Source organism: Symphalangus syndactylus, chromosome 11 (genome assembly GCF_028878055.3).
Source record: "Symphalangus syndactylus isolate Jambi chromosome 11, NHGRI_mSymSyn1-v2.1_pri, whole genome shotgun sequence".
Lineage (NCBI taxonomy): Eukaryota > Metazoa > Chordata > Mammalia > Primates > Hylobatidae > Symphalangus > Symphalangus syndactylus.
Window position 1 is genome coordinate 63,787,119 of NC_072433.2, and position 27,369 is coordinate 63,814,487.

Below are 27,369 nucleotides of genomic sequence, written 5' to 3' on the forward strand. Positions count from 1 at the left end.
ACTTTGGGAGGCCAAGGTGGGTGGATCACCTGAGGTCAGGAGTTCGAGACCAGCCTGGCCAACATGGCAAAACCCGTTTCTACTAGAAACACAAAAAAATTAGCCAGGCATGGTCACACACACCTGTAATCCCAGATACTCGGGAGGCTGAGGCACAAGAACTGCTTGAACCCGGGAGGTGGAGGTTGCAGTGAGCCAAGATCGTGGCAGGAGAGACTACATCTCAAAAAATATATATATATATTGCTTGTGGAAATAAATCTTAAAAAAAATTTTTTTTCCTTCTGAAAGCCCACAGTAAATCATCATATTTTGATTTTCTACCACTTCTTTGATGATTTCCTCAAATTTGCTCTCTGATCCCCAAGTCTGATATTTTAAAGCATTTTCTTTTATCTCTGGGTCTTTGGTAAGGCTAACAGCGACCTCTTGTGGGCATTTTGTCAAAAATCATTCCTTTTCTTTTTGCTAACACAGTTGATAAAAACTGGTAAAAATTCCCCATAATTCCAACCCCCAGCAATGTAAAGGGCTTGTCTGGATCACTGGCACCTGCCACAGGAAAAAAGGCCACCATTTCACACCTCCACTGTTGGCTGGGCTTAGTCCTTGGCTATTCAAAGTGTGGTTCACAGATCACCAGCAATGACACCATCTGGGCGGGCTAAAATACTCCAGGCCTACAGAATCAGAATCTGCATTTTAACTAAATCCTCAGGTGGTTTATATGCACATTAAAGGTTGACAACAGCCTATTTTTAAATTATTTACCTCTGATAATATGGATACACAGAAATCCCACTATGATTAACCAAATTAATCTCCTTATACTGGAAACACCGAAATCCACTAAATGCTTTGCTCAACTATTTTAATTCTCAAATAAGTTTTTGGTTACTAATCACATAATCAGACCACACAGCTTTTTCTTCCATAATCACAATATTACCCAGCCCCCATCACCGCTACACATAAAAAAACTCTTAAAATGATGTAGAGATTCTGACTCCAAGGATTGTTTTTTTGTTTTTTGTTTTTTTTTTTTTTGAGACGGAGTCTCACTGTGTCATCCAGGCTGGAGTGCAGTGGCGCGATCTCAGCTCACTGCAGCCTCTGCCTCCTGGGTTCAAGCAATTCTCCTGCCTCAGCCTCCGGAGTAGCTGGGACTACAGGCACCCGTCACCACGCCTGAGGAATTTTTTTTTTCTAGTAGAGACAGGGTTTCACTATGTTGGTCAGGCGTGTCTTGAACTCCAGACATCAAGTGATCCACTGGCCTTGGCCTCCCAAAGTGCTGGGATTAGAGGCAAGAGCCACCTTGCCCGGCCCAAAGGGTGGTATTTCCAAGTGTGCTATAACCACAGGATTAAACGGAAAATGTGATCTAGGGCATACAGGACATCTCATCTCCTAGCCAGGCCAAAATATAGCAGGGATAGCAAAAACTGTGGGTAAAAAGAGGCATTCCTGGGGAGACCCACGACAAGGCAGTGGGATTTGGGGAACCCCCCCAAGCCAGAAACCTCAGCCCAGGATATAGATTTGAAGTCCAGCTGGTGAGGATGATTACTATCATAGCCTCTGGCTTCCAAACCTCAGCTATCCCTTGTGGGGCTAATTTAAGTAAACTGCTTCATCTCTCTGCCTCTATTTCTTCCTCCGAAACATGGGGTTGTTATAAGAACCTAATGACGTTACACGTTATACACTTTACGAGTGATGTCTGACAGAAAATAAGGACTTGATAAATGTAAATTTAATGACAGAAACTCGTTTCTCCTCTGCGGTCCTCCTCAGTTTCCTCATTCATTCATAAATATTATTCAGCACTCACCATCATGTTCTAGGCTCCACATACAAAGATGGACAAAACTCAGTCCCTTTAACTTTTTTTTTTTTTTTTTTTGAGACGGGGTCTCGCTTAGTAGCTCAGGCTGGAGTGCAATGGCACGATCTCGGCTCACTGCAACCTCCGCCTCCTGGGATCAAGTGATTCTCCCGGGATCAAGAGATTCTCCCACTTCAGCCTCCCACGTAGCTGGGATTACAGGAACCTGCCGTCATGCCCGGCTACTTTTTGTATTTTTGTAGAGATGGGCTTTCACCATGTTGGGCAGGCTGGTCTTGGAACTCCTGATCTCAGGTGGTCCGCCCGCCTCGACCTCCCAAAGCGCTGGGATTACAGGCATGAGTGACCGCGCCCAGCCAGTTCTTTTAACTTTTAAGGAGCAGGAAGTCTATTAGGGAAACTGAAAGATGAATGCATACTTCAAAAGGAAATGTTCAGAGCACGGGCCAGGTGCGGTAGCTCACGCCTGTAATCCCAGCACTTTGGGAACCCGAGGTGGGCGGATCACTTAAGGTCAGGAGTTCGAGACCAGCCTGGCCAACATGGTGAAACACCGTCTCTACTAAAAATACAAAAATTAGCCTGGCGTGGTGGCGTCACCTGTAATTCCAGCTGCTCGGGAGAGTGAGGCGAAGAATCACTTGAACCGGGAGGCGGAGTTTGCGGTGAGCCAAGATCACGCCACTGCACTCAAGCCTGGGCGAGACTCCATCTCAACAAAAACAACAACAAAATGTTTAGAGCACGGCCAGATTAGGAACTATAGAGACCCTAAACACTAAAAGCGTTATGGCACCTGTTTGCCTGCTTGTAATATAAAATTAAAATTCCAAAGGTAAAAATGTACTGGGATGCAGAGATTAAGATAGCATCTTCCTGGATTTTCTGACTGCAAACTCCAGATAAATCCACTGAAGTCAAATGTTTCTCATGTTTTTGGTTAGCTTTTTGGTCAAGCCAGCATGACTTTTTTATTTTTTATTATTTTTTTGAGACAGAGTCTCACTCTGTTGCCCAGGCTGGACTGCAGTGGCATGATCTCCGTTCACTGCAACTTCCGCCTCCCAGGTTCAAGCGACTCTCCTGCCTCACCCTCCCAAGTAGCTGGGATTACAGGTGCGTGCCACCACTAATTTAGCCCAGCTAATTTTTGTATTTTTAGTAGAGATTAGGTTTCGCCATGTTGGCCAGACTGGTCTCGAACCCCTGACCTCAGTTGATCCGCCAGCCTCGGCCTCCCAAAGTGCTGGGATTACAGGCGTGAGCCACTGTACCCAGCCAGTATGACTATTAACTGAAAAAAAAAAAAAAAAAAAAAACCTCAGGGTGTGGAAGTGCTCAGAGGCATTCAATGCTGATGTAGTGTGTCAAGGAAGCAGTCTCTTAAGTGTTGGGCAAATGAAAGGAATAAGACAAAATGAACTGTTTATCAAGCTCAAAAGCAAAGGTTGTACCTGATTATTTCTAAGGTCTTTCATTTGCTCATTTAATCTAAGCTACTTCACATCATTTGAAGAGAAAGTAAATTATCTCGCTTTCTGAGATGCAGGAGAGATTCCCCGTCCCCAAATCCCACTATCATCAACAACACAACTTCCTCAAGTTCTTCACTCACACACATACCACCTGCTGAACCCTGAAGCTTCAGTCACTCACTCCTAGCTACTCCAACCACAAGGGACCTATGGGCCTGCCAACCAGGCACACGCCACGCCCTCCCCTATGGTGAACTCCTATTCATCCTCCAAGACCCAATTTAACTCTTCCTCTCTAGCCTTCCCCTAGCCCCCTGGTGGGGATAATCACTCCCTTCTTGGTGCCTCATCCGAATGCCTTCTTTGGACATCCCTCTACTGTGTGTCTGCCCCATTATACTGTCAGCTCCTGGAGGCCAAGGGATAAGTCTGAGGGCTGTGCTTAGAGTAGGATGAATGGTGGCCGTTTTACAGATGAGAAAAGCAAGTCTCCAGGTGAACAGAGGAGCTCAGGAAACTGACCAACAGCCAGATCTCCCGACTCGTCCAAACTTAGAGCTGAGTCCACCATTACCCTCATCCAGCGACCCCAGAACCCGGGCCAACTCCTGGGGACGCGGAAGCCTGGAAACTCAAGTTTTCTTTGGGGAATGAATGGACAGGGGCCCGTGGAAGGCGCAGAGAGGCAGCAGACGGGGAAAGAACCAAGAACCCGCCAGTCTGGCTTCAGATTGCTCCGCTGGACCGCGGTAGCGGCCAGGGATTCTACGGTCAAGACAACTTGGGGGTGGGCGGTCGACCACCAGAACCCGCAAGAGAGGAATTCACACTCTCAGACCCAGGCCGACCCCATCACAACTAAGGACAGCTCCTCCCCAAAGCCCACCCGCCGCTGCTTCCTTACCAAGGAAAGACGGCCATCTTCCCAGTCACATGACCGCTTGTTCTGGGGCCGTCTGCTCGGCTTCCCATCCAGATCCCACAACGCCCCGCACCGCCCGGCCGCCATGTTTGTGAAGGGCACCTGCCCGCCCCGCAGAGTCCGCACTGCACGTTCTGCAAACGCCATGCTTGTGAGGGTCAGGCGACGCTCCGCAGAGCACAGGCTTCATTTTCAGCAGACGCCATGCTTGTGAGGGGCAGTTGCCCGCTCTGGATAGCCCGGGTTACAACTTCCGCCGGCGCCATGCTTCTGAGGAGCAACGTCGCCCACGGCCACAGTGCCGTAGAGTTTCTATGAGCCATGATTGTAAAGGGCAGCTGTCTACAGTGTCGGGTGGTCCCGCCTGCGGGCGTCATGATGGTAAAAGGCATGACTGCTGCTTAGCCCACCCGCGTCCTCTAGAGGCAGAAAGGACCCCAGAAGGCGGCGGAGCGAAGACGCAAACTGAGGCTCAGCCAGCACCTGGTTTTGCGGCTAATGCGCTGTTTGGTGTGGGTCAGCCATGCCCCCTCTAGGCCGCTGCTTTACCCACTGCTTTGCGGGCGGTTTTAGGCACTTGCAGAAAGCCCTTCCCACGACTAGCAACCAAGGGCTGCCCTAGATCCAATATGATTGACTACAGCTAATGCACGTGGGGAAATTAGGGTTCGCATTTCGTCCAACTTGGCAAAGCAGTGTTTCTAGGAAGGTGGATATCCATTTCGACCACACAACGTTTTTAAAAATTATTTTAGGCCGGGAGCGGTGGCTCAGGCCTATAATCCCAGAACTTTGGGAGGCCGAAGCGGGTGGGTCACCTGATGTCAGGAGTTCGGGACCAGCCTGGCCAACATGGTGAAACCCCGTCTCTACTAAAAAATACAAAAACTAGTTGGGCATGGTGGCGGGCGCCAGCTACTCGGGAGGCTGAAGCAGGAGAATTGCTCCAACCCGGGAGGCAGAGGTTGCAGTGAGCCGAGATTGCGCCATTGCACTCCAGCCTGGGCTACAAGAGCGAAACTCCGTCTCAAAAAAAAATTTTTTTTTTAAGTATTACTTTTATAACTTCCTTAGATATCCATTATGGTCCCTTAGAGAGAAAGCATTCAGTGTTTTTATAACGCTTACTTTTCCTTCGGGGGTGGTGGTCTGTGGTTGTTCATGGGATGCTAACCTATGACAGGGAAAAGGATCATCTCCGGAACGGGCCCTCCAGTGTTCAGCTCAGTATGAGTAGGAAAGTATTTCCAGTCATACCTACTATTCCCAACACTGGAAGTGAACAAGGGTTAAAGGGTGGCCACGAGAAAGCGAGGAGCTCTTCCCATACAGCCGTGCATGTTATCACATGCAACATCTCAGTAAGAGGTCAAGGTGAAGAGCCTTTTCCTAGGCTCACACTACATGATTAGGCAGTAACAAAAGGAGGATTCTTAAAGTTGTACAAATTAACAGCTTTGATGTGAGCTTCAACCTTCGCATTCTCTTTTCTCCCTCTCCTTCCGTTAGCAGGCTTCTATCTCTTAATAAGTTAAGACATTTCCAGACTTGAGTTTTACCTTCCGAAAAGTCCAACTTTTAGTAGAGACGGGGATTCACCATGTTGGCCAGGCTGGTCTCAAACTCCCGACCTCAGGTGATCCTCCCGCCTTGGCCTCCCAAAGTGTTGGGATTACAGGCGTGAGCCACCACACCTGGCCCAGGGGACATATTAAATAATGAGATATATCTTTCATGGAACTTGTAAAGAATGATTATATACAATATTTGTTTTGGCCAAATACTTTTCACTATCTGTTTCTTTTTTTCTTTTTTGTTTTGGAGACAAAGTCTCATTCAGGCTGGAGTGCAGTGGTGCGATTATAGCTCACTGCGGCCTGTAACTCCTGGGCTCAAGTGATCCTCCTGCCTCAGCCTCCAGAGTACCTAGGACTACAGATGTGAACCGCCATGCCTGGCTAATATCTATTTCTTTTTTGTTTTGTTTTGATATGGAGTCTTGCTCTGTCACCCAGGCTGCAGTGCAGTGGCACAATCTCGGCTCACTGTAGCCTCCCCATTCCAGGCTCAGGCGATTCTCCTGCTTCAGCCTCCCAAGTAGCTGGAACTACAGGCATGCATCACTACGCCCAGCTAATTTTGTATTTTTAGTAGATATGGGGTTTCACCATGTTAGCCAGGCTGGTCTCAAACTCCTGATCTCATGATCCACCCACCTTGGCCTCCCAAAGTGCTGGAATTACAGGCATGAGCCACCATGCCTGGCCTATTTCTTAATAGTCCTTCCCCTGGTAAATAAAAACAATCAAACTAGATTTTCTTTAAGATGAAAAGTTTATTTTGTTTTTTGCCTAGAAGCAAAACTAGTGAAAATAAAAATATAAAAATAAATACAATTTACATTAATGAACATTCCACTCAAAGTAAAAATAAGCAAAAAAATGTATATAAATAAAAATCCATCAAAAGCACAAACAGTGTCTGGCACTTGTATAAGAAAAAGCTATGAACACCAAAAAAGAATGTGTAAAACACACGCTTTTATCTTTAAATTAAAAACACACTCAAGTTTCTCATCCTTACTCTAAAGCTAGTTTTAACTTTCTCCAAAACATACTATTTGTTTTAACTAATTTGCATTACACACACAAAAAGTGCACAAAACTTTTAGCATCTTTCGTACTGGAGAGACCCACAATGCTATGAATAAGCTGTATCCTGAGTTTTCAGAACGATAAAGCACAGTTTATCATATTAAGACAATTTTATACTTTGCCTATAAATTTTAAAAAATTGGTAACTTGGACTTTTTTTGACCATCTTCTAATTTTCTGGTTCACTCATTCAATACATGATACATCTGAATAAAGAAAATCAAGTTTACACCCAGGGTGGCTTATTATTTCTGTCTGTAGCTGGATGTCAAAGTTAAATTTAAAATGGCACAGAAAATTGGAGAAAACAATCTTCATCTCCATATTCTTGAAAGGATATTAAGAATATATATAGGCTGCATTTTCAAAATACCAGTATCTCTTTAAAATTTAAATTAGATTAAATATACACTGTCCCAATTTTATGTGAAAAGCACAAAGCCCTTTTTGGAAATGGTATGATAAATTAATAGTGACATTCTCCCTCATGAAGTCATGTTTTCTTGGTAACATTTGTTGGTTGATACTTTTTTTTTTTTTGAGACAGTGTCTCGCTCTGTTAACCAGGCTGGAGTGCAATGGCACAATCTCGGCTCACTGCAACCTCTGCCTCCCAGGTTCAAGCAATTCTCCTGTCTCAGCCTCCCAAGTAGCTGGAACTACAGGCATGTACCACCATGCCTAATTTTTGTATTTTCAGTACAGATGGGGTTTCACCATGTTTGGTCAGGCTGGTCTCAAACTCCTGACCTCAGGTGATCCACCCGCCTTGGCCTCCCAAAGTGTTGGGATTACAGGCGTGAGCCACCCTGCCCGGCCAGTTGATACTTTTAATGGATATGTTAGTGATGAAAAATCTTAAACATGGGTGTCTTTAAGCAATGCAGAATTTTAACCAGGCAATATTCTTATCCTGAAATCTGGATTTATTATTATATAGCCCTTTATTCTCTCCTAAATCAAGCATGCTAGAAAAAAGACTATGAAGAACAAAATATACAGACTAAATAGAAAATATAACTGCATGCAACATATTATTATGTTACAGAAATGGATGTAATAATGCATTCCCAAGAGCTACATTCAAGAAGATTGTGCTGTCTTCCCCAAATTTGTTACCTGTCACAGAAAGATCTTATAACCTAGTACAAATGTTTCTAACAGTACTGGGGTAGCATACATGAAGCCTAACATTTCTGTAAGACAACTAGTTGTTGACCGGAATGTATGCTTCTGACCAAAATGGTGACCCACATTAACTTCTGTAGATTTTAGTGGACCACAATTGGCTACATCGTTATACTGTAAGTTAAAGAATGTGGACATTGAGCGGTTAATCCAAGTTTTTAAAGTTATAAAATGAGGGAAAGGCATTCTTCTGCAATAATTTCCCTTTGAATCAAATTCAAAAATCAATATGCAGAGATGAATTAAATTTGTTTTAGAACTTATTTATAATTTGTCTTATCTTTTCAATATTCTGTAAAAGTAAACCCAAATGTCCTTGATGTTTACAAAAAGGGTCTCTGTAGACATCTGGGCATATAAAATAAACTTATGTTTGTATAGGTAAGCACAGAGATGATGCAATTACTAAACACTAATTTGTCTTCACCCAAACTTACTATTAAGAGGAAAATAGGGGCGTGGAGCAGGAATTACCAAACTGACCAAATGATCCAGATAAGTGCTCAGCCTTCTGATGTCACTTTGTCTGTGTAAACGGAGTCCAGGGTTAAATAAAGTCTTGGGCAGGGAAAATAACATGAGTAATAATCCTTCCCCCCGTTTTATCCTAATGAATGTTGTCTTCTTAAATTGTCGCAACATTTGGCCGCTTTCTTTGGATTTTTCCTGCATATACTCCTAAAAATAGAGCAAAACTAGTATTACTTCTCAATGGGAGGTTTTCTATAATGATACAATTTAATGAGTTTTTACTCTGGAACAAACACTGAGCTAGGCAATATACATTATCATATTTAATCCTTATATGAATCATCCTGAGGTAGAAATTGTTATGACCATTTTAAGGGTAATTAAACTGAGGCATAGGAGAGCACTTGCCTAAGGAACAGAGCTAGAAGTAAGAACTCTGATAACCCAGTTCCACCTGATGTGTTATTTTACTTAACCATTTTGCATGACCACCTCCTACTCTGCTTTGATTAGTGGTTTCTGAATTTCACTATATAAACTCTAGGCAAGCACAAAACATCAAATGAAGAAATGTGTTTTAAAACTGTAAGTCAAAGATCACTTACGATAACATCAGACATTGCAATGTAGGTTTGTAAAACTATAAATAACTAAATGCTTTGCAGCATACTTTAACATTTTAGAATTCTACTTCAGTCTAAGAGTGATATTCTATCATAACAAAAGTTAGTTTTCTACTAATTGCTTAACAAAGGATTTGCCTCCATTTAGAGCAAATCAAAACATAATTTCAAATTTGTTTAAAACATAATTCAGACCATTAAAACTCTAAGCAAGAAAGAGTAATCTTTTCAAGAGTGACAGTGGATTCCTGTGTTCAGATTCATAGTTAGCATTTTAACCAGCCAATATCCCAAACTCTCAGTTTATATAAAAGAATACAATTCTGGCTGGACGCGGTGGCTTACACCTGTAATCCCAGAGCTCTGGGAGGCCGAGGTGGGCGGATCACCTGAGGTCAGGCGTTCGAGACTAGCCTGGCCAATATGGTAAAACCCCATCTCTACTAAAAATACAAGAAATTAGCTGGGCATGGTGGCATGCGCCTGTAATTCCAGCTACTCGGGAGGCTGAGGCAGGAGAATGGCTTGAACCCGGGAGGTGGAGATTGCAGTGAGCCAAGATCACACCAATGCACTCCAGCCTGGGCAACAGAACGAGACTCTGTCTCAAAAAAAAAAAAAAGAATACAATTATTTAGTTTCTTTCAATTATCTAAATATGCACTCATGTATAAGTAAATCTTTAGAAAACAACAGCAACAGACTTTTGTACTTGTTTAGATACATATTAATTCAAGGGTTAAGTTTATTTGTATTAATAATTATGTTGCAATGCAATTAAATCTCAATAGTTCAAAATAATGAACTTCATTGTATGTTACTAACTTCAATGACTGACTATACATCCTTTATACTGTTGAGTATTGCTGAATAAAAACAGTACTTGCTATTTTGCTTATAAGTTCACAAGTGACAAATAGTGGAGATGAAATGCATGAGAAAAGAACATGGAGAGTAGTCACTGTGGCAAATTGATATCAGGCAAAACAATACTAAGTCCTCAATGATTTTCCAACTTGCTAAGTTTCAGTGCAATATAGAATACTAACATGAGAAAAACAGAAAATGTCTTAAAATTCCACAGGTCTGGTGTTTGGTCTGAGTCCTTTCAAATGGTTATCTTTCAAACTAGCTTATTCTGACTGCCTCTGGAGTAAACAGTATCTTCAGCTATGTAATCCTTTAAGACAATTCCATTAACTGTCACTCACAATGATTTCCAAAGATGACCTTTTAAATTATCCTATATATGTGTGACACTATGAATTACATTCACTACCTACATACAAAAGGTCAGCCATCATTTCAAAGTTACAATCAATAGCTTGTTCCCTCCTAATTTGAAGGAAATCGCTTAGTAAGAAAAGCTCTAAAATTTGCCTAATTGTATATTAATGGAAAGATTAAAATTGATTAAAGGTTTAATCTTCAATGCCTGGTGATTAATTTAGGTTTCTTGTAAATGTCTAGAAAGCAGTATAGTTAAAGCACAACATTTGGAAAGTATTTTTAAATGGATCACATAATTTTTAAGTGAGCTTAATCAAAGTGTCTTAACAAAGATACCTAAAAAATATTAAAGCATTTGGTTAAGAGCTTTGAATTAGCTCAAGAATGAGTTTGTCTTCTTGCCACCATAAACAGAATTTTAAAATACAGTGTTTAGTTTAGCTCTTAATCCTCAAATAATGAACATAAGGAGAGATTTAGCTCAAGCTTTGGACTGAGCAAAATATGAAGCCCTCCTCCCACTGGCATATTCACATGTGATCTTACAGTCCGAGGGAGAAAGTTTTATCCCCTTATGTGCAGATACACTTCCCCAAGCTGAACAGACAATGCACGGACTTAGCACCAGAGATGATCATTATCTTTTATTCATTAAATAAAAAGGTTTTCTGAATTAAGCATGGCAAATTCTACAATTTTTTCAGAATGAAAAATACATGGTGCTTTCCATAGAAATATTATAGAAATGAAGACTGGAATCACACTTAGTTACTAAGACTTCCTGACTGCCATACAATGCAAAGACCAAAGAACACTAATAAGATGACTGTGAATATGCCAAAATTATGGTGGCAAGGAAAGACAATCTATTCCACTTCTGTGGCCTGAGTTACGGGGCAGCTTGTGCACTTCCTTCTATTGAATGGGCTTCAGGAATTTATTTTCTACAAACCTGAAACAGGCACTCTGTTAGGCACTCTGCTCTGTGAAGGCTTCTGTCTATTTTGCACAACCCCCTTCACTGTTGTCTTAGGGGTTCTAATTGAATATAAAAAAATTAATAAGTCACTGGCATTAAGGTCTAAATGTTCAAAATTCAAAGAAAGCAATCACATTGCATCAACTGTCCAAAGCACAAATAAGCTTGAAAAGAACTGAAGTCTCATGCATGCGCACAGTAAGGAAAGCTAAACTCTGGCTTCAGCAGGAGACTATAAGCATGAGTCATACTCTGTTGGAGAATCACTTCGGTGATGCTGAACTTACTATATGGATATTTAAAATACTTTATGAGTAAAATGGTATGAAATGAAAAGTAAAAACATGCCAACATAAGACAGTAATAAGAATACACAACAGTACACCAAGAGGGTTACATTTGAAGACAAAACTTTAAAATATCTTTCCCAATGCTATAAAGAAAAAAAATCCCATTGAAAAACCATTATCCTTTACGTAAAGAACACTAGATTTATTTTTCCCTCTCAAATCTAATCTTGGTTTCCATAGTTTTCAATACCCGTGTGTGGCATTCTTACCCTTGTCTACTAAGTAGCCTATGACCAGGTGCATTCTGTCCTTGGTTTGGCTGAAGGACTCTGTTGACAAATTAAATAAAAAATTAATTTAAAAGGTTAAACTCCATTTTTTCCCATTTTCATTCAATGGATGAAAGATGATGACCGTAAGGTAAAGGTCAACTATGTGATAATATGGCCTATATATTACCACAAAGCAGAGCAAATCGACTAAAGCATATTAATATGATACTTATATTTTGCTCACTAAGAGTCCAAACCTTAGGTTTTTATCAGCAAAGAAATGTCCAACATATAGACTAACCCTTGTGCTTTTAGATAATTTTCTTATACATATGCTTTACAAAAGCTAACTTTTCCCTTCAAACCAGTGAGAGAAGAAAGTATAGCTCTCATTTTACAGGAGTAAAAAACAGATCAGAAATATTAAAGTTCGCTTTTTAGTTTTCTTTATTTCTTATTTATTTATTTTTTTGAGATGGGTCTTACTATGTTACCCATACTGGTTTGAATTTCTGGGCTTAAGCTATCCTCCTGCCTCAGCCTCCTGAGTACCTGGGACCATAGGAGCATGCCACTGTGCCCATCTTAAGTTAGCTTTTTTTTGAGATGGAGTCTTGCTCTGTCGCCCAGGATGGAGTACAGTGGTGCAGTCTTGGCTCACTGCAACCTCCGCCTCCCTAAGCAATTCTCCTGCCTCAGCCTCCTGAGTAGCTGAGATTACAGGCATGCGCCATCATACATGGCTTTTTGTATCTTTTATTTTTGTATTTTTAGTAGAGACAGGGTTTCACCATCTTGGCCAGGCTGGTCTTGAACTCCTGACCTCGTGATCCACCCGCCTCACCCTCCCAGAGTGCTAGGATAACAGGCATGAGCCACTGCTCCCGGCCCAGCTTAAGTTAGCTTTCTGAGGTTTTTAAATAAGTATCAAAGATCCTCTGGACTGTGTAACTGAACTCAAGACATATCACGCTCAAAATTTCTACCACAGATAGCATGTCCTACAAAAGCTCCAGGCACATCTGGTCTGACATGTGACCAGGTATATGGCCAGGTATTGGTATGAATCTTGAGCCTGAGGACCACCCCCGAACCAATTCAGCAAGAAGTGTTCTATTGATGTCAAGTAGAACAAAGTCAACAAAAATGAAGTTTGGGATTTAAATTTTAATTTTTTAATTTTTTTTTTTTTTTTTTTTTTTGAGATAGAGTTTCACTCTTGTTGCCCAGGCTGGAGTGCAGTGGCGCAATCTTGGCTCACTGCAACCTCTGCCTCCTGGGTTCAAGTGATTCTCCTGCCTCGGCCTCTTGAGTAGCTGGGATTACAGGCATGTGCCACCACGCCCAGCTAATTTTGTATTTTTAGTCGAGATGGAGTTTTCCATGTTGGTCAGGCTGGTCTCAAACTCCCGACCTCAGGTGATCCATCCGTCTTGGCCTCCCAAAGTGCTGGGATTACAGGCGTGAGCCACCGTGCCCAGCCAATTTTTTTTTTCTATAAAAAACAAAAAGCCTCTCATTAAGACTAAGTGATTTTTCTCACCTTGTTTCAGAAGGATTTTGTTTAACCAGAAATTTCTTATTTGGCATTCCCATTTCAGCAGCTCTAACACAATATAAAAATAAGGACATAATGTATTTAGAGAAGGGAAGAAAACATGCTTACAAATGTAATACAGGATGACAGAAACATCATCATTTAGAAGCTAGTGTACTACTGGAAGACCTGTACTAAGCATATTAAAGACTGCATTCAAGAACGAAGAATTTTTTTAAAAAGTTATTAAGATATTTTTCCCATTAAGTCTTTATTCCCAAGAAACCTTTAGGACATCAGAAAAGGAATATATTTAGGCACTGAATATAAAAATTAACTGTTTTTAAGATTGATCAGCTATCAGTTATATGAGTTGAATGTTGTCAAATTTAGTAAATAAATTCATCTAAGATGAAATGAGATTTTAGCACCTGATTTTAATAAATTTCTTTATATAAAGGGGATTTCTATCAGCTCAACTGCAGAAAAATTAACTCTTCTTTATTTCTAAATTTATGCAAATAGACCAACAGATGACTAAAATTAATTGGTTTGATAACTAACATGACATGATACAAAAAACTTACTTCATGTATTTCTTCCTATCAAGAGACTTCTGTGTTGCAGCTGAAAGAGCCACTCGTGGACTTTTCATTTTATCCTTTAATATACAAAAGTAATGTCAAACCCTACTGGAACCAATTAATACCACTATATTATAATACAGAATGATCCCAAATTGCCTGGCAAAGCTTCTCTCTACTAACATTTTTAATTTAGTTAAATCATCTTGTTTTGTATTTTTGAATCAGTCTAATTCTAAGAATTAAATAATTAGAATTATGTAAATTTTGCTTGCTTGCCAATCACACTAAGATAATTGATTCAAATCACAAACTCTGATATACTTCAAATTAACTTGGAGCCTGTTTTCTAACTAGATTTCAAAAAAAGCAAAACCCACGTTATAATTGAATTCAAGGAAATTCAATTAGGAGCAGCTGATAGATTGTATAAGCCATCTGAGCAAAACATTCAAAGCTTCAACTCTAAAATCCAATCAGAAAACAATATGTAATTCTTAAATGATGTAATTCTTTTAAATCTGTCTACAGATTTAAATGTTGCTAGTAATTCCAGGAATTACTTGTGCTTAAGAATTATCAGAAGGGTGCTGAAGTCAACCAAAACTGACATTTAGTATCAATTACCCTAAACCCAGAAGAACTCTATTCATTAGAAATCATATAACATACCATTTGCCTGAGCATTTTCTCTTTGCGAACTTCTCGATCATGATGTAGAATAGACATTCTTTCAGCTGCATCCATTACAAAGAATATATCATGAATACCATACAGGGCAGCTCGCAACTAGGCACAAGAGAAGAAAATATTGTATACATTTAAAAGATGAGGTTAGAGTTCAGGAATACTATATACCATGTACACTTATTTATAGAAAAAGATTAAACTAGTTTTCATTGAAACCTATTTTCAGTGATTAAATAAAAAAGGAGAAATATAATACGTCCATGTCTTTTTTTTTTTTTTTTTTTTTTTTTTTTGAGACGGAGTCTTGCTGTGTCACCCAGGCTGGAGTGCAGTGGCGCGATCTCGGCTCACTGCAAGCTCCGCCTCCCGGGTTCAGGCCATTCTCCTGCCTCAGCCTCCTGAGGAGCTGGGACTACAGGTGCCCGCCAACATGCCCAGCTAATTTTTTGTATTTTTAGTAGAGACAGGGTTTCACCGTGTTAGCCAGGATGGTCTCGATCTCCTGACCTCGTGATCCGCCCGCCTCGGCCTCCCAAAGTGCTGGGATTACAGGCTTGAGCCACCGCGCCCGGCCTAATATGTCCATGTCTTAAAAGCCTTCAGGATCCATGTATTTACCTGAGCTAACACTCTTTCCTGAAGTGAAGCATCTTGAGCTGAAACAATGCCTCTCTTTAACGGTGCTTCTGACTGAAAACTTCTTATGAATTCCATAGTATCCTGAAAAAAGAAATGCTCCTTCAAAAACATTTTTCTAGAAAGATTTGTGATCACTGGAGTTTCCTTTTTTTTTTCTCAGTCAATCCAAAATTACAGTCTTTCCTCAGTATCTATGGGGGTCTGGTTCCAGGAATCCCTCAGATACCAAAATCCAAGGATGCTGGAGTCCCTTATATAAAATAGTTATCTGCATATAACCTAAGCACATCTCCCATATACTTTAAATCATCTCTAGATTAGTTAAAATACCTAACAAATGTACATGCTATGTAAATAGTTGTTATATTGTTTAGGAAATAATGACAAGGCAAAAAAAATCTGTACATGTTCAGTACAGACACAACCATCATTTGTTTTTTCTGAATTATTTTTGATCCATGGTTGGTTGAATCCACAGATGTGGAACCCAGAGATACAGGACCAACTGTACTAAGAACATAAATAAAACTATTACTTATTAGAAGTCAAACAGCACTCACTTTCAAGCAAGTCAAAAACACACAAACTGCTTCATTTACATGTTATTCATAATATTATCTAAGAAAGATTAACAATTATTGGGGGAACCAGCCCCCAATATTTCAACATAGATTCTTTCTATTTTTCATAAGTGTCAGCTGGATGAGAAATAAAGAGAAAGAGTACAAAGAGAGGAATTTTACTGCTGGGCCTCCGGGGGTGACATCACATATCGGTAAGACCGTGATGCCCACCTGAGCCTTAAAGCTAGCAAGTTTTATTAAGGACTTCAAAAGGGGAGGGGGTGCAAGAACAGGGAGTAGGTCACAAAGATCACATGCTTCAAAGGGCAAAAAGGAGAACAAAGATCACATGCTTCTGAGGAAACAGGACAAGGGCAAAATCAGAACTACTGATAAGGGTCTATGTTCAGCTGTGCACGTATTGTCTTGATAAACATCTTAAACAAAAGGAAACAGGGTTCGAGAGCAGAGAACTGGTCCAACCACAAATTTACCAGGGTGGAGTTTCCCAATCCTAGTAAGCCTGAGGGTACTGCAGGAGACCAGGGCATATTTCAGTTCTTATCTCAACCACATAAGACAGACACTCCCAGAGCGGCCGTTTACATACCTCCCCCCAGGAATGCATTCCTTCCCCAGGTTATTAATTATTAATATTCCTTGCTAGGAAAATAATTTAGCGATATCTTCCCTACTTGCACGTCCGTTTATAGGCTCTCTGCAAGAAGAAAAATATGGCTCTATTTCGCCCGACCTCGCAGGCAGTCAGACCTTATGGTTGTCTTCCCTTGTTCCCTGAAAATCGCTGTTATTCTGTTCTTTTTCAAGTTGCACTGATTTCATATTGTTCAAAAACACATGCTTTGCAATCAATTTGTAGAGTTAACACAATAGTGGTCCTGAGGTGATGTACATCCTCAGCTTATGAAGATAACAGGATTAAGAGATTAAAGACAGGCATAAGAAATTATAAAAGTATTAATTTTGGGAACTGATAAATGTCTATATTAAAATGAAATCTTCACAATTTATGTTCAGTGATTGAAGACAGGCATAAGAAATTATAAAAGTATTTGGGAACTGATATATGTCCATATTAAAATGAAATCTTCACAATTTATATCCCTCTGCTGTGGCTCCAGCTGGTCCCTCCGTTTGGGGTCCCTGACTTCCCGAAACAAACAATCAGACTTCTAAAACTGCCTAGATTACAATGACTAAAAAGCGTTTAAGTTCTGAACTACTCTGTTAGCTCAGCTATCATAAGACTGATAGAAACTAAGACAGAAGTGAAATACAAATGATTTACAGGAATCTTACTTTTACAGTTTGTCGAAGTTGCTTCAGCTTATCTGTCTGCATAAGTCTACGAGTAAGAAATCCTTTTGCCACCGCAGTTATTTTGTTAAATTTTGCTTGTATTTCTGGACTAAAAACCTAGAAGAAAGAAGACAGACACAATGTTTATTGGTGTTCATTTATACAGTCTAAGATAATATAGCTCTTAAGAAAAGATAAATAGATAGATGGCATGTATCATTAAGTTTACTCACTTGAGACCATCTAGTTTTGGCTCTTCCAAAAGGCCTTGTTACTGAGAGTTTTGTCAAGCCACTAGTTGATGATCCCCAGAGGTAGAATGGTGCTTCGTTTGCAGAAACAAAGCTATATTGCAGAGCAGAATTTGTGAAACCTAGAGAAACATACGTATAGTATTATACTTGATGTCATATAATTAGAATACGAAGAACATCCCAATAAACACTTGTGACACTCATTAAGAATAACAACTGCCTCCAAAACTGACCCACATGCTGACTTAAAATATTTATGGACTTTAAAGCTTACATACCAGATGGATCTTTTCAACACAAACAGCATCTCAGGATAATTGAGATATGAAGATAAGCTATTTAAAGGGACTAGGGAATTAGAGGTAATTCAAGATCACTCAGGAGAGAGCATTCACTTGAAGTATATCACCTGCTGCATGAATGATCAGACTGGGCTCTGAGCCAAATTTCCTGATCTTTTCCTAGCAAAGGTAATCTTTGCTCACAAACATCTTCTCACAAGTCTTTGATCTCCTATCATGTCATTTTTCACTGGTTACTAAGCAGCTGGCAAAGAGGGTTGGACATGGAATCATTTGAAAACAGGAGATATAATCTTACAGTGTGCCAAATAAATATCTTACTGTAGGATCATTTTCCCAAATGTAAAAGGATTTTTAAATACTTACCAGAACTATTTGAATTTGAAGTATGGAGTGAGTCTGCTTGAGACAGCATTGTTTCCAGCAAACTAGAGTCACTTATTTTTCTCCATTCTAATTCCACTGCATTGTTAGTGTCCAACTCAGAGGCTTCCGCTGTCATTGCCTTCTTCTGTTTTAACATTTTCTCCTGCTCTTCTATTTCCTATACATGAACAGTTTATTGTAACATGCTAAACCTTTTAATTATGTCCCAAAATGATATCATTTTAGGCTTAGCCAAAAGTACATGTAATTACCAGCAATTATTATTTATTTCAAGTTTTTCTTCCTCAAATTATCCTTCCTTCCTTCTCCCTTCCCTCCCTCCTTTTTCTTTTCTTTTCTTTTTTCTTTTCCTTCCTTCCTTCCTTTCTCTCTCTCTCTCTCTCCCTCTCTCTCTCTTCTCTTTCTTGTTTCAGGAAACAGAATTTCGCTCTGTCCCCCAGGCTGGAGTGCAGTGGCACGATCTCGGTTCACTGCAATCTCCACCTCGCGGGTTCAAGTGATTGTCCTGCCTCAGTTTCCCAAGTAGCTGGGACTACAGGTGTGCACCACTATTTTGTATTTTTTAGTAGAGATGGGATTTCACTATATGTTGGCCAGGCTGGTCTCAAACTCCTGACCTCAGGTGATCCACCCACCTCAGCCTCCCAAAGTGCTGGGATTACAGGCGTGAGCCACCACGCCCAGGCTATAATTTATTTTAATATGTGATAATGTATAAATTATTAATTATAATATCATAACAAGTGTCGTTCTTTTTTTTTTCTTTTTATAGAGACAGGGTCTCCCTCTGTTGCCCAGGCTGGAGTGCAGTGGCTACACAAAGGTGAAATCATAGCTCACTGCAGCCTTGAATTTCTGGGCTCAAGCAATCCTCCCACCTCAGCCTCCTGCATAGCTGGGACTACAGGCTCATGATACCACACCCAGCACGAGTGTCATTTTTATGATATAACTCCTGTGGAATGTGTACTTTAGCACCTATTTATAAAATACCTTTTTAAAATATTAAGCTTTAAATCAAGGATTCAATAAAATATTCTCGATAAATTATGCAATTACTTTTAGATAAGGATCTAAATATCAAACTTCATATTTTGACAAAAAATACCATTCACATATCAAAATGACTCCCTTACCTTAAGATATATGGAGGAAAAAATTACAAGTATTCTATACATGACCAAAATTCATAGGTATCCTTGGCTAAATTTCACTTACCAGTTCTATCTCCCTCCACACTCCTCACCTTTTGCAGTCTTTCTTGTTCCCTTTCCTGCTCAGCTATGAGTAGTGATAACTGCTGGGCGTGCTGTTCTTCTAGTCTCTTCCGCATTTCTTCAAAAGCTAACATCTTGCTTTTTAGTAACTCCTCGCTTTCTGAAAAGAAACATGTTTCCTCAATTTAGAAAATTCACTACAAGTCTCATGTCTGATATTTTATACCATCAATTTAAATTATCCTTCTGACAAGAGAATATTCCTGGATCTGACATAATACAATCAAGATATAGCTGGGTCTCTACTTCGAACCACACTCCTTTTATTTCATGCTACTCAATAAAGTAAGACCTGTATTGCATCACCTTTTCCACTCCTCTTTCCACTCCTTTTATTTCATGCTACTCAATAAAGTAAGACCTGTATTGCATTACTTTTACCCACTCATTCGGCAGATCCCATCCTGATCTGAAATGACAGACCCAGGACTATATATTCAGACAAGATTCTCCTGACTCTACTTAACTTTCAGATGTGGTCCTCCACTGCATCCTACCACCATTTGTTTTTTTGACACTTGTCCTCCAGGATCTCTGGTATTGTAGCTTGTTTTGCCTTGTTTTGATTTTCAAAGAAAGTGTTTCCTTGATGGTATAAAGCTTTCTCAGCTTGAGGTTTCAAAAAGGACTGGACATTAAAATTCCAGATATTTTAGTTACTAACTAAGAGAAAACATTATGACAATACAAGCTTCCTAAATAGAATGTGGTAAGATATGTTGAAATGTACAAATACCAAGTATGGGCCAGGTGTGGTGGCTCATGTCTGTAATCCCAGTACTTTGGGAGGCCAAGGCAGGTGGATCAATTGAGGTCAGGAATTCGAGACCAGCATGACCAACATGGTGAAACCCGATCTCTACTAAAAAAATACAAGCACATGCCTGTAATCTCAGCTACTTGGGAGGCTGAGGCAGGAGAATCGCTTGAACCTGGGAGGCGGAGGTTGCAGTGAGCTGAGATCGCACCATTGCACTCCAGCCTGGGCAACAAGAGTGAAACTCCATCTCAAAAAAAAAAAAAAGAAATTTCCACTCTGTTGGTCTTATGTACTCCTGATATTCACTGAGGCAGCCTCTTACCTTGCTATGCTGTCTACTTGGAAGATCCAAGTTGGCTCCCCAGGTAACAGTGGTTGTTTTTATTAGAGCTCTTATAAAGTTGCACAGGATGGGCCAGGGCTGGTGGCTCAAACCTGTAATCCCAGCACTTTGGGAGGCCAAGGAGGGCTAATCACTGGAGCCTAGGAGTTCAAGACCAGCCTGGCCAACATGGTGAAACCCTGTCTCCACAAAAAATATAACAGTTAGCTGGGCGTGGCGGCGCATGCCTGTAAATCTCGGCTACTTGGAAGGCTGAGGCAAGAGAATCGCTTGAACCCAGGCCTGCAGTGAACTGAGATCGCACCACAGCAATCCAGCCTGGGTGACAGAGCAAGACCCTGTCTCAAAAAAAAAAAATTAAAAAAAAAACAAAGTTGGACAGGTTTTAAGCAGTCTGATCCAACCCTGTATTTCCCATAAGCCCTAAGAGCTTAATTTACTTGATTTGTATGTCTTCTGTATCAGTAATAAAGAATTATCAACCATGACAACAAAGTAAGGGGTAATGAAGGAGAAAAACATGCTTTAATAAATTGCTGTTAATGGATACAACAGAAAAAAACTGAAATAATAATTTTTATTAAGAACCTTTATTATTATTATTATTATTTTTTGAGACGGAATCTGGCTCTGTCACCCAGGCTGGAGTACAATGGTGCAATCTCGGCTCACTGCAACCTCTGCCTCCTGGGTTCATCCAATTCTCCTGCCTCAGCCTCCCAAGTAGCTGGGATTAAAGACGTGCACAATTACGCCCAGCTAATTTTTGTATTTTTAGTAGAGATGGGGTTTTTCCATGTTTGTCAGGTTGGTCTCGAACTCCTGACCTCAAGTGATCCACCCACCTCGGCCTCCCAAAGTGCTGGGATTACAGGCGTGAGCAACTGCGCCGGCCTTTGAACCACCTACTCAGAGCCTTATTTCTGATACTTTGTCTAATAATTTGATGTTAAAGTGTTTACTGAAGGGCCAATTACATGAAGCTCGTACTACAAATGAAAAAGCTAATTGAAATAAACATTAGAATCTATAGTCCAAAAGAAAGACCTCATAGCAATACAGTGAATTAAAACTGTGAGTGATGTTTCAGGCAAGACTGTTTGGGGCTGGGTGCAGTGGCTCACGCCTGTAATTCCAGCACTTTGGGAGGCTGAGGCAGGTGGATCGCTTGAGGCCAGGAGCTTGAGAGCAGCCTGGCCAACATGGCGAAACCACATCTCTACTAAAAATATAAAAATTAGCCGGGCCAGGTGGTATGCACCTGTAATCCCAGCTACTCTGGAGGCTGAGGCACGAAAATCAATTGAACCCAGGAAGCAGAGGTTGCAATGAGGTGAGAACCCGCCACTGCACTGCAGCCTGGCGACAGAGCAAGACTGTCTCAAAAAAAAAAAAAAAAAAGAACTGTTTCCTCCAATTATTAATATTCTCAATAATACCAAGTGGACTATGAAAGCTTCATCATTTAAATAAGAAGATCCATCCAGCCATGGTGGCTCATGCCTGTAATCCCAGCTACTCAGAAGGCTGAGGCATGAGAATTGCCTGGACTGGGAGGTGGAGGTTGCAGTTAGCCAAGGTTGTGCCACTGCACTCCAGCCTGGGCAACAGTGCCAGACTGTCTCAAAAAAGAAAATCCTGGCTGGGGGCCATGGCTCACGCCTGTAATCCCACAGTTTTGGAAGGCTGAGACGGGAGGCTCACCTGAGCTCACGAGTTTGAGACCAGCCTGGGCAACATGCCGGAAACCCCATCTCTACAGTACAAAAAATACAAAAATTAGCCGGGCATGGTGGCATGAGCCTGTAGTCCCAGCTACTTGGGAGGATGAGGTGAGAGGATGGCTTGAGCCCAGGAGGCGGAGGCTGCAGTGAGCTGAAGTCATGCCACTTCACTCCAAACTGGGGTGATAGAGCCAGACCTTGTCTCAAGAAAATCTTTAAGAAAGCCTATCAAATGGCAATAAACTGTAGCTGACTATATGCTTTCTAATAAGATAAATAAAATTAAGTGCCCATATGAATAAAGACCATTTTTTTCCCAAAAATGTCCATTAAGAGTATTAAAATAAAGGTATTATCTGCATAGAAGGTATCAAACGCTTCAAAGATTCCTTACCTTTGGAACTAGTTCCTAACATTTTATTCTTGTTAACGAAGACAGATCCCTTAGGGTATCTTTTTTCTGGCAAATGTTGCCTTTCTTGTTCAGTTATTCCACTGGTTATGACATAAGGGCAGTTTTCTTTTTGCAAACCATCAATATCTAAATCAAGTCTCCGTTTAACTTTCTCAAAACTGTTATCCAAAAATTGTTCATTTCCACAGGACACCGTAGGTGTGTCCATCTGCTGTCTCGTATTCTGGTTTTGCATCAATAAAGGAGAAGGGTTTTTTACATCGTAAGATTTATTCAGTTCCGTTTGCAAACTGCAGTTTTTCTCTAACATACTGGCTGGCTTGAGTCCACTCACAGTTCCAAAGTTTGGACTTGCTATACACTGACTGCTGGCATATGGTTCATGCAGCTTTGGCATCGCAGCACAGGTACTGTTCATTATGTGTGCGCCTCTCTCATCGGATGTTAACTGACCTTCCACAGTAACAAGTCCATGAATAACTTTATTTTCTAAATGATTTCCTGAAGATTGACATACCTGATTTGATTTACCTAAAACCACATCTTCTTTGACTTCAGATGTATTTTTGCCCACATAAACCTTGCTTGAACAAACTCCTGCTAAATCAGTTGGTAACTTTGGCACAATTTCGGGCACATTTGTGTTTTCATCAGTATCTTGAACAATTAAGTCCATTGCCTGTTCTTTTCCTTTAGGGCTTAATTCACAGGCATTTATTGGGTTATTTATAAGTATATGACATGCTGATGATGTCCTGGAACGTCTTCGGTGCATTTTAGGACTCACACTTGGCTCTGGACTAGGTAATTTGGCATAGGAACCTGTAAGACTTTTGATAACATTATTTTCGGTAACAAAAGTGGGAATAACTTTAAAATCAGAATTAGACTCTAGAACAGTGGGATGGCCAGTTCGTATAGGTATGTCCACTTTTGAAAAGCTAGCTAAAACTGGCATACTCATGCTGCTTGCTTGAGTGGAAGCACCTTGGAGAAGAACATTTGATTTATTAAGGCTTGGTTTGTCAGGAATAACTGAGACACAGTGTTTGCCTGTCAACTGGGCCTTCTCTTTTACACAGTCAGCCACTTTAACAGCATCATGTTCTTTGTCTAAATGACTCTCATTAACAATTCTGTTCATAGTACCTCTCAGACTGCATCTAGATTGTTCCCTTTCTATATATTCCTTTGACTTTTTCATCAGATTCTGAAGACTCATTACATAGGGATCTGGGGTGACTTCTGCCAAAAGTGGTAGATCCTGTTGTTCATTTACTGAGAAGAGACCATCAGAAATAAGAGTTTCTGGTGGGGTTGCTGAAGAGGTCTTTGGAAAAGCTTCATTTTCTACATGACTAATATTGGAACTATCACATTGCTTCGGAGAATTAAATCCTTCTGAATCTCTAGGTAAGTCTATTCCATTAGTTTTACATTGGTCCTCATTATCCAATGGCAAAATCCCAGCTATCTTATCAAGCTTTGCTGCAGTAGAGTGTTCAGTATGGCTTGGAAAGCTATTTGGAAATGTAGCAGGAACATTCAAGTTTCTGACTTCTGAATTAGAGTAAACTGTTTCCATCTCCCACTGATCAAAATCACTAGCATTAGGTGCTTTTCTAACCTGAAACAGGAAATTTAAAAATTAATATTTCCTCATTGCACAAAAAGTCTCTGATTTCACTGTTTTCTAAAATAAAAGTGAAATTGAAGATTCAGAATTCTGACATTTCAAAACATAAAGAAAAACTAAGATGACAGGTATCTATGGTATCCTGTATCACAGGGGGTTCAAATTATTATTGAAAAAACGCCTACTGGTCATCCTGCCTAAGTTATTAAAAGAGTTATAAGAGTTATAAAAAGAAACATCTAATCTGATACAAATATGAACATATATGTGTATACACACACAGATATATTCATATATCCATGTGCAATTTAATTTTAGAATAGAAGCACTTACATTTCTTCTAGTCATATGTTATTAACATTACCAACTATTCCTCCTAGGATAGCTATCATCCAAGGTTAATAATATATGCAATAAACAGCAAACAATGAAATGTCTTACTTAAACGATTCCCTCTCTAACAAAGACTAACTTGTCCAGGACGTTGATTAAGCAAAAATGATTCAGTAATAAGACTCCTGCACCCACATGCTTACTCCAAAGTTTAACTAAAATCCCTCCATAAAATGAGGCAAATTTGTAGTAAACAATAGCCCAGCCATGCAGCTTAAATTATTTAGAAATAAGAAATATTTCAACTTAAAACTCAATTCATTAAAACAAAATTCAATTTGATTAATTGATGCTTAGTTAAAACAGCAACTTGTTAATGAGTTTCTGAACAGCCAAAATAGGTAAACATCTGGTGGATAAGGATGAGAACAACTATATATACGAGAAAAAAAAATGTAAAATATATGTAAAGCCAGGTGAGATGGCTCATGCCTGTAATCTCAGCACTTTGGGCGGCCAAGGCAGGTGAACTGCTTGAGGCTAGGAGTTCGAGACCAGCCTGGCCAACATGGCAAAACCTCATCTCTACAAAAAATACAAAAATTGGCCAGGCATGGTGGCAGGTACCTGTAATCCCAACTACTCAGGAGGCTGAGGCAGGAGAATCACTTGAACCCAGGTGGTGGAGGTTGCAGTGAGCTGAGATCACATCACTGTACTCCATCCTGGGTGACAGAGTAAGACTCTGTCTCAAAAATAAATAAATAAATGAATGAATGAATGAATGTAAAAATAGATATTTTGTATCTAAATAATCCAACTTTGCAAAAGAATAAAAAGAGAACTAGGATAGTTTCTAAAGGTAATTATACATCCGTATATTAAACTGGCAAAAATCATTGTATTATCATACGAATACAGACATCAAAAGCCTGAATATTAGCCGGGCATGGTGGCTCACGCCTGTAATCCCAGCACTTTGGGAGGCCGAGGCGGGCGGATCATGAGGTCAGGAGATCAAGATCATCCTGGCTAACACAGTGAAACTCCGTCTCTACTAAAAATACAAAAAATTAGCTGGGCTTGGTGGTGGGCGCCTGTAGTCCCAGCTACTCAGGAGGCTGAAGCAAGAGAATAGCATGAACCCGGAAGGCGGAGCTTGCAGTGAGCTGAGATTGCGTCACTGCACTCCAGCCTGGGCGACAGAGCGAGATGACGTCTCAAAAAAAAAAAAAAAAAGTCTGAATATTACAATATTTTTTGGTTGTTTTGAATGTGCTTGTTTTTTTCTAGACTACATGGCTCTCCTGTTTTACCTTACAAATCCCAAGACAGGTAATGGCTTCCAGGTACTATGCAATACATAGTACAATAAGACATACTTAGTCACAACCTCAGAACCAAAATAAAACAAAAAAGATGCAAAAAGCTTTCCAGGTACTATGCAATCAACAGTACAAGACATACTTAGTCACAGCCTCAGGACCAAAATAAAACAAAAATGATGCATATTTATGAAATCCATGAACATGTTCACAGGTTTAAGTAAAACAGATGATTTCCTTATATAAAATATTTCACATTTGTGATATTCGGAAGCTATGTTGTTTATACGTCACTAAAATGAGCCTTTAGTTAGACAAGTTAAATAACAACAAGAAAAAAATCTATCATAGAATCTTAGGTTTTACAGGTGAAGCAGAAATCTAATTGTATTATATAAAATTTTCCTATCTGAATAATTAATTCATTACAGTTCAACATTATACATGCTCTTTTAACAATTTTATTAGTAGTATATTTTGTCTTCCCTCAATGGACCAAGAATATATGCCATTTTTATTTCAATCACAGGAAATATCTAGTAAGTAAAAAACCCACCACTTATTGTTAAATTAGTGCTACTCAATACATATTTTTAAACTTAATATGGACAGTAATTATAATCTGCAAAATGAAATCTACTACCCACACACTATATACTACTGTGAAAGGGAAATAAAATCTCAGGACCCCAAACTTAACTATGTCAAATGAGAGTCACTATGACTCTCATTAACAATTCTCTTAATACTACCTCTTAGACTGCGTCTAGATTGTTCTCTTTCTATATATTCCTTTGACTTTTTCATCAGATTCTGAAGACTCATTACATAGGGATTTCGAGTAACTGAAATGGAAAATCACATGTCAAAGGAAAAAGTAAAGCTTAGGAACTGAGTCATACAAAAACTGCCTTCCTTTTATTCCTAAACAGATAGCTGCAAAATAGAAGGCCACCTATCTACCCAGGCAGACTCTCTTGCAAATTGCTCACGAGGAAATTCCTCGTAGGCCCCAAAATCTTTACACCAACCCAGAGTTCTGCTGAATCTCACTCTGACAAGATACCGACAAAGACCAAAGATGACTAGAAATCATCCCTTTGGAGACAAATGTATATTTGACTTCTGCCTCTACTCTGCTTACTTTATCCTATGTAAAATGCAGATTTATTGAGCTTGAGATGAATGCATAACTGACTGTTCCTCTACCCCCACCTTTCTCACACGACATGTGGATTCAGTGAGTGCTAATCAAAGCCTCACAAAAATGTGATCACTTATCTCATTACCTACCCTCCTTTTTTTTCTTTCCTCTTTCCCCTCCTGC

General features: G+C 40.0%; 2 protein-coding genes across 18 annotated transcripts in view; both read right to left on the bottom strand.

The window, feature by feature from the left end:
* Positions 1-4,486, bottom strand: part of VPS35L (VPS35 endosomal protein sorting factor like) — a 147,867-nt gene extending 143,381 nt beyond the window's left edge. Inside the window, exon 1 of one of the 6 annotated variants that reach the window (XM_055299028.2) lies at positions 4,229-4,486. In XM_055299028.2, coding sequence (XP_055155003.1) covers positions 4,229-4,296 — 68 coding nt within the window. In that variant the 5' untranslated portion in view covers positions 4,297-4,486. The remainder of the gene's footprint in view (positions 1-4,228) is intronic. The other 5 variants (XM_055299031.2, XM_063612150.1, XM_055299030.2 and 2 more) reach the window with 5 other exon arrangements.
* A 2,075-nt stretch (positions 4,487-6,561) lies between these two features.
* CCP110 (centriolar coiled-coil protein 110) overlaps positions 6,562-27,369 on the bottom strand; it is a 30,585-nt gene continuing 9,777 nt past the window's right edge. For 6 of the 12 annotated variants that reach the window (XM_063612143.1, XM_063612142.1, XM_063612141.1 and 3 more), the window contains 12 exons: positions 22,728-24,375; positions 19,476-19,606; positions 18,209-18,386; positions 17,520-17,659; positions 17,287-17,403; positions 15,383-15,484; positions 14,747-14,863; positions 14,078-14,151; positions 13,497-13,559; positions 11,951-12,010; positions 11,365-11,450; positions 6,562-8,766 (listed from right to left, as the gene is read on the bottom strand). In XM_063612143.1, coding sequence (XP_063468213.1) covers positions 8,714-8,766; positions 11,365-11,450; positions 11,951-12,010; positions 13,497-13,559; positions 14,078-14,151; positions 14,747-14,863; positions 15,383-15,484; positions 17,287-17,403; positions 17,520-17,659; positions 18,209-18,386; positions 19,476-19,606; positions 22,728-24,375 — 2,769 coding nt within the window. In that variant the 3' untranslated portion in view covers positions 6,562-8,713. Of the gene's footprint in view, positions 8,767-11,364; positions 11,451-11,950; positions 12,011-13,105; positions 13,449-13,496; positions 13,560-14,077; positions 14,152-14,746; positions 14,864-15,382; positions 15,485-17,286; positions 17,404-17,519; positions 17,660-18,208; positions 18,387-19,475; positions 19,607-22,727; positions 24,376-27,369 lie in introns of those variants that run through there. The other 6 variants (XM_063612145.1, XM_055299019.2, XM_063612146.1 and 3 more) reach the window with 5 other exon arrangements.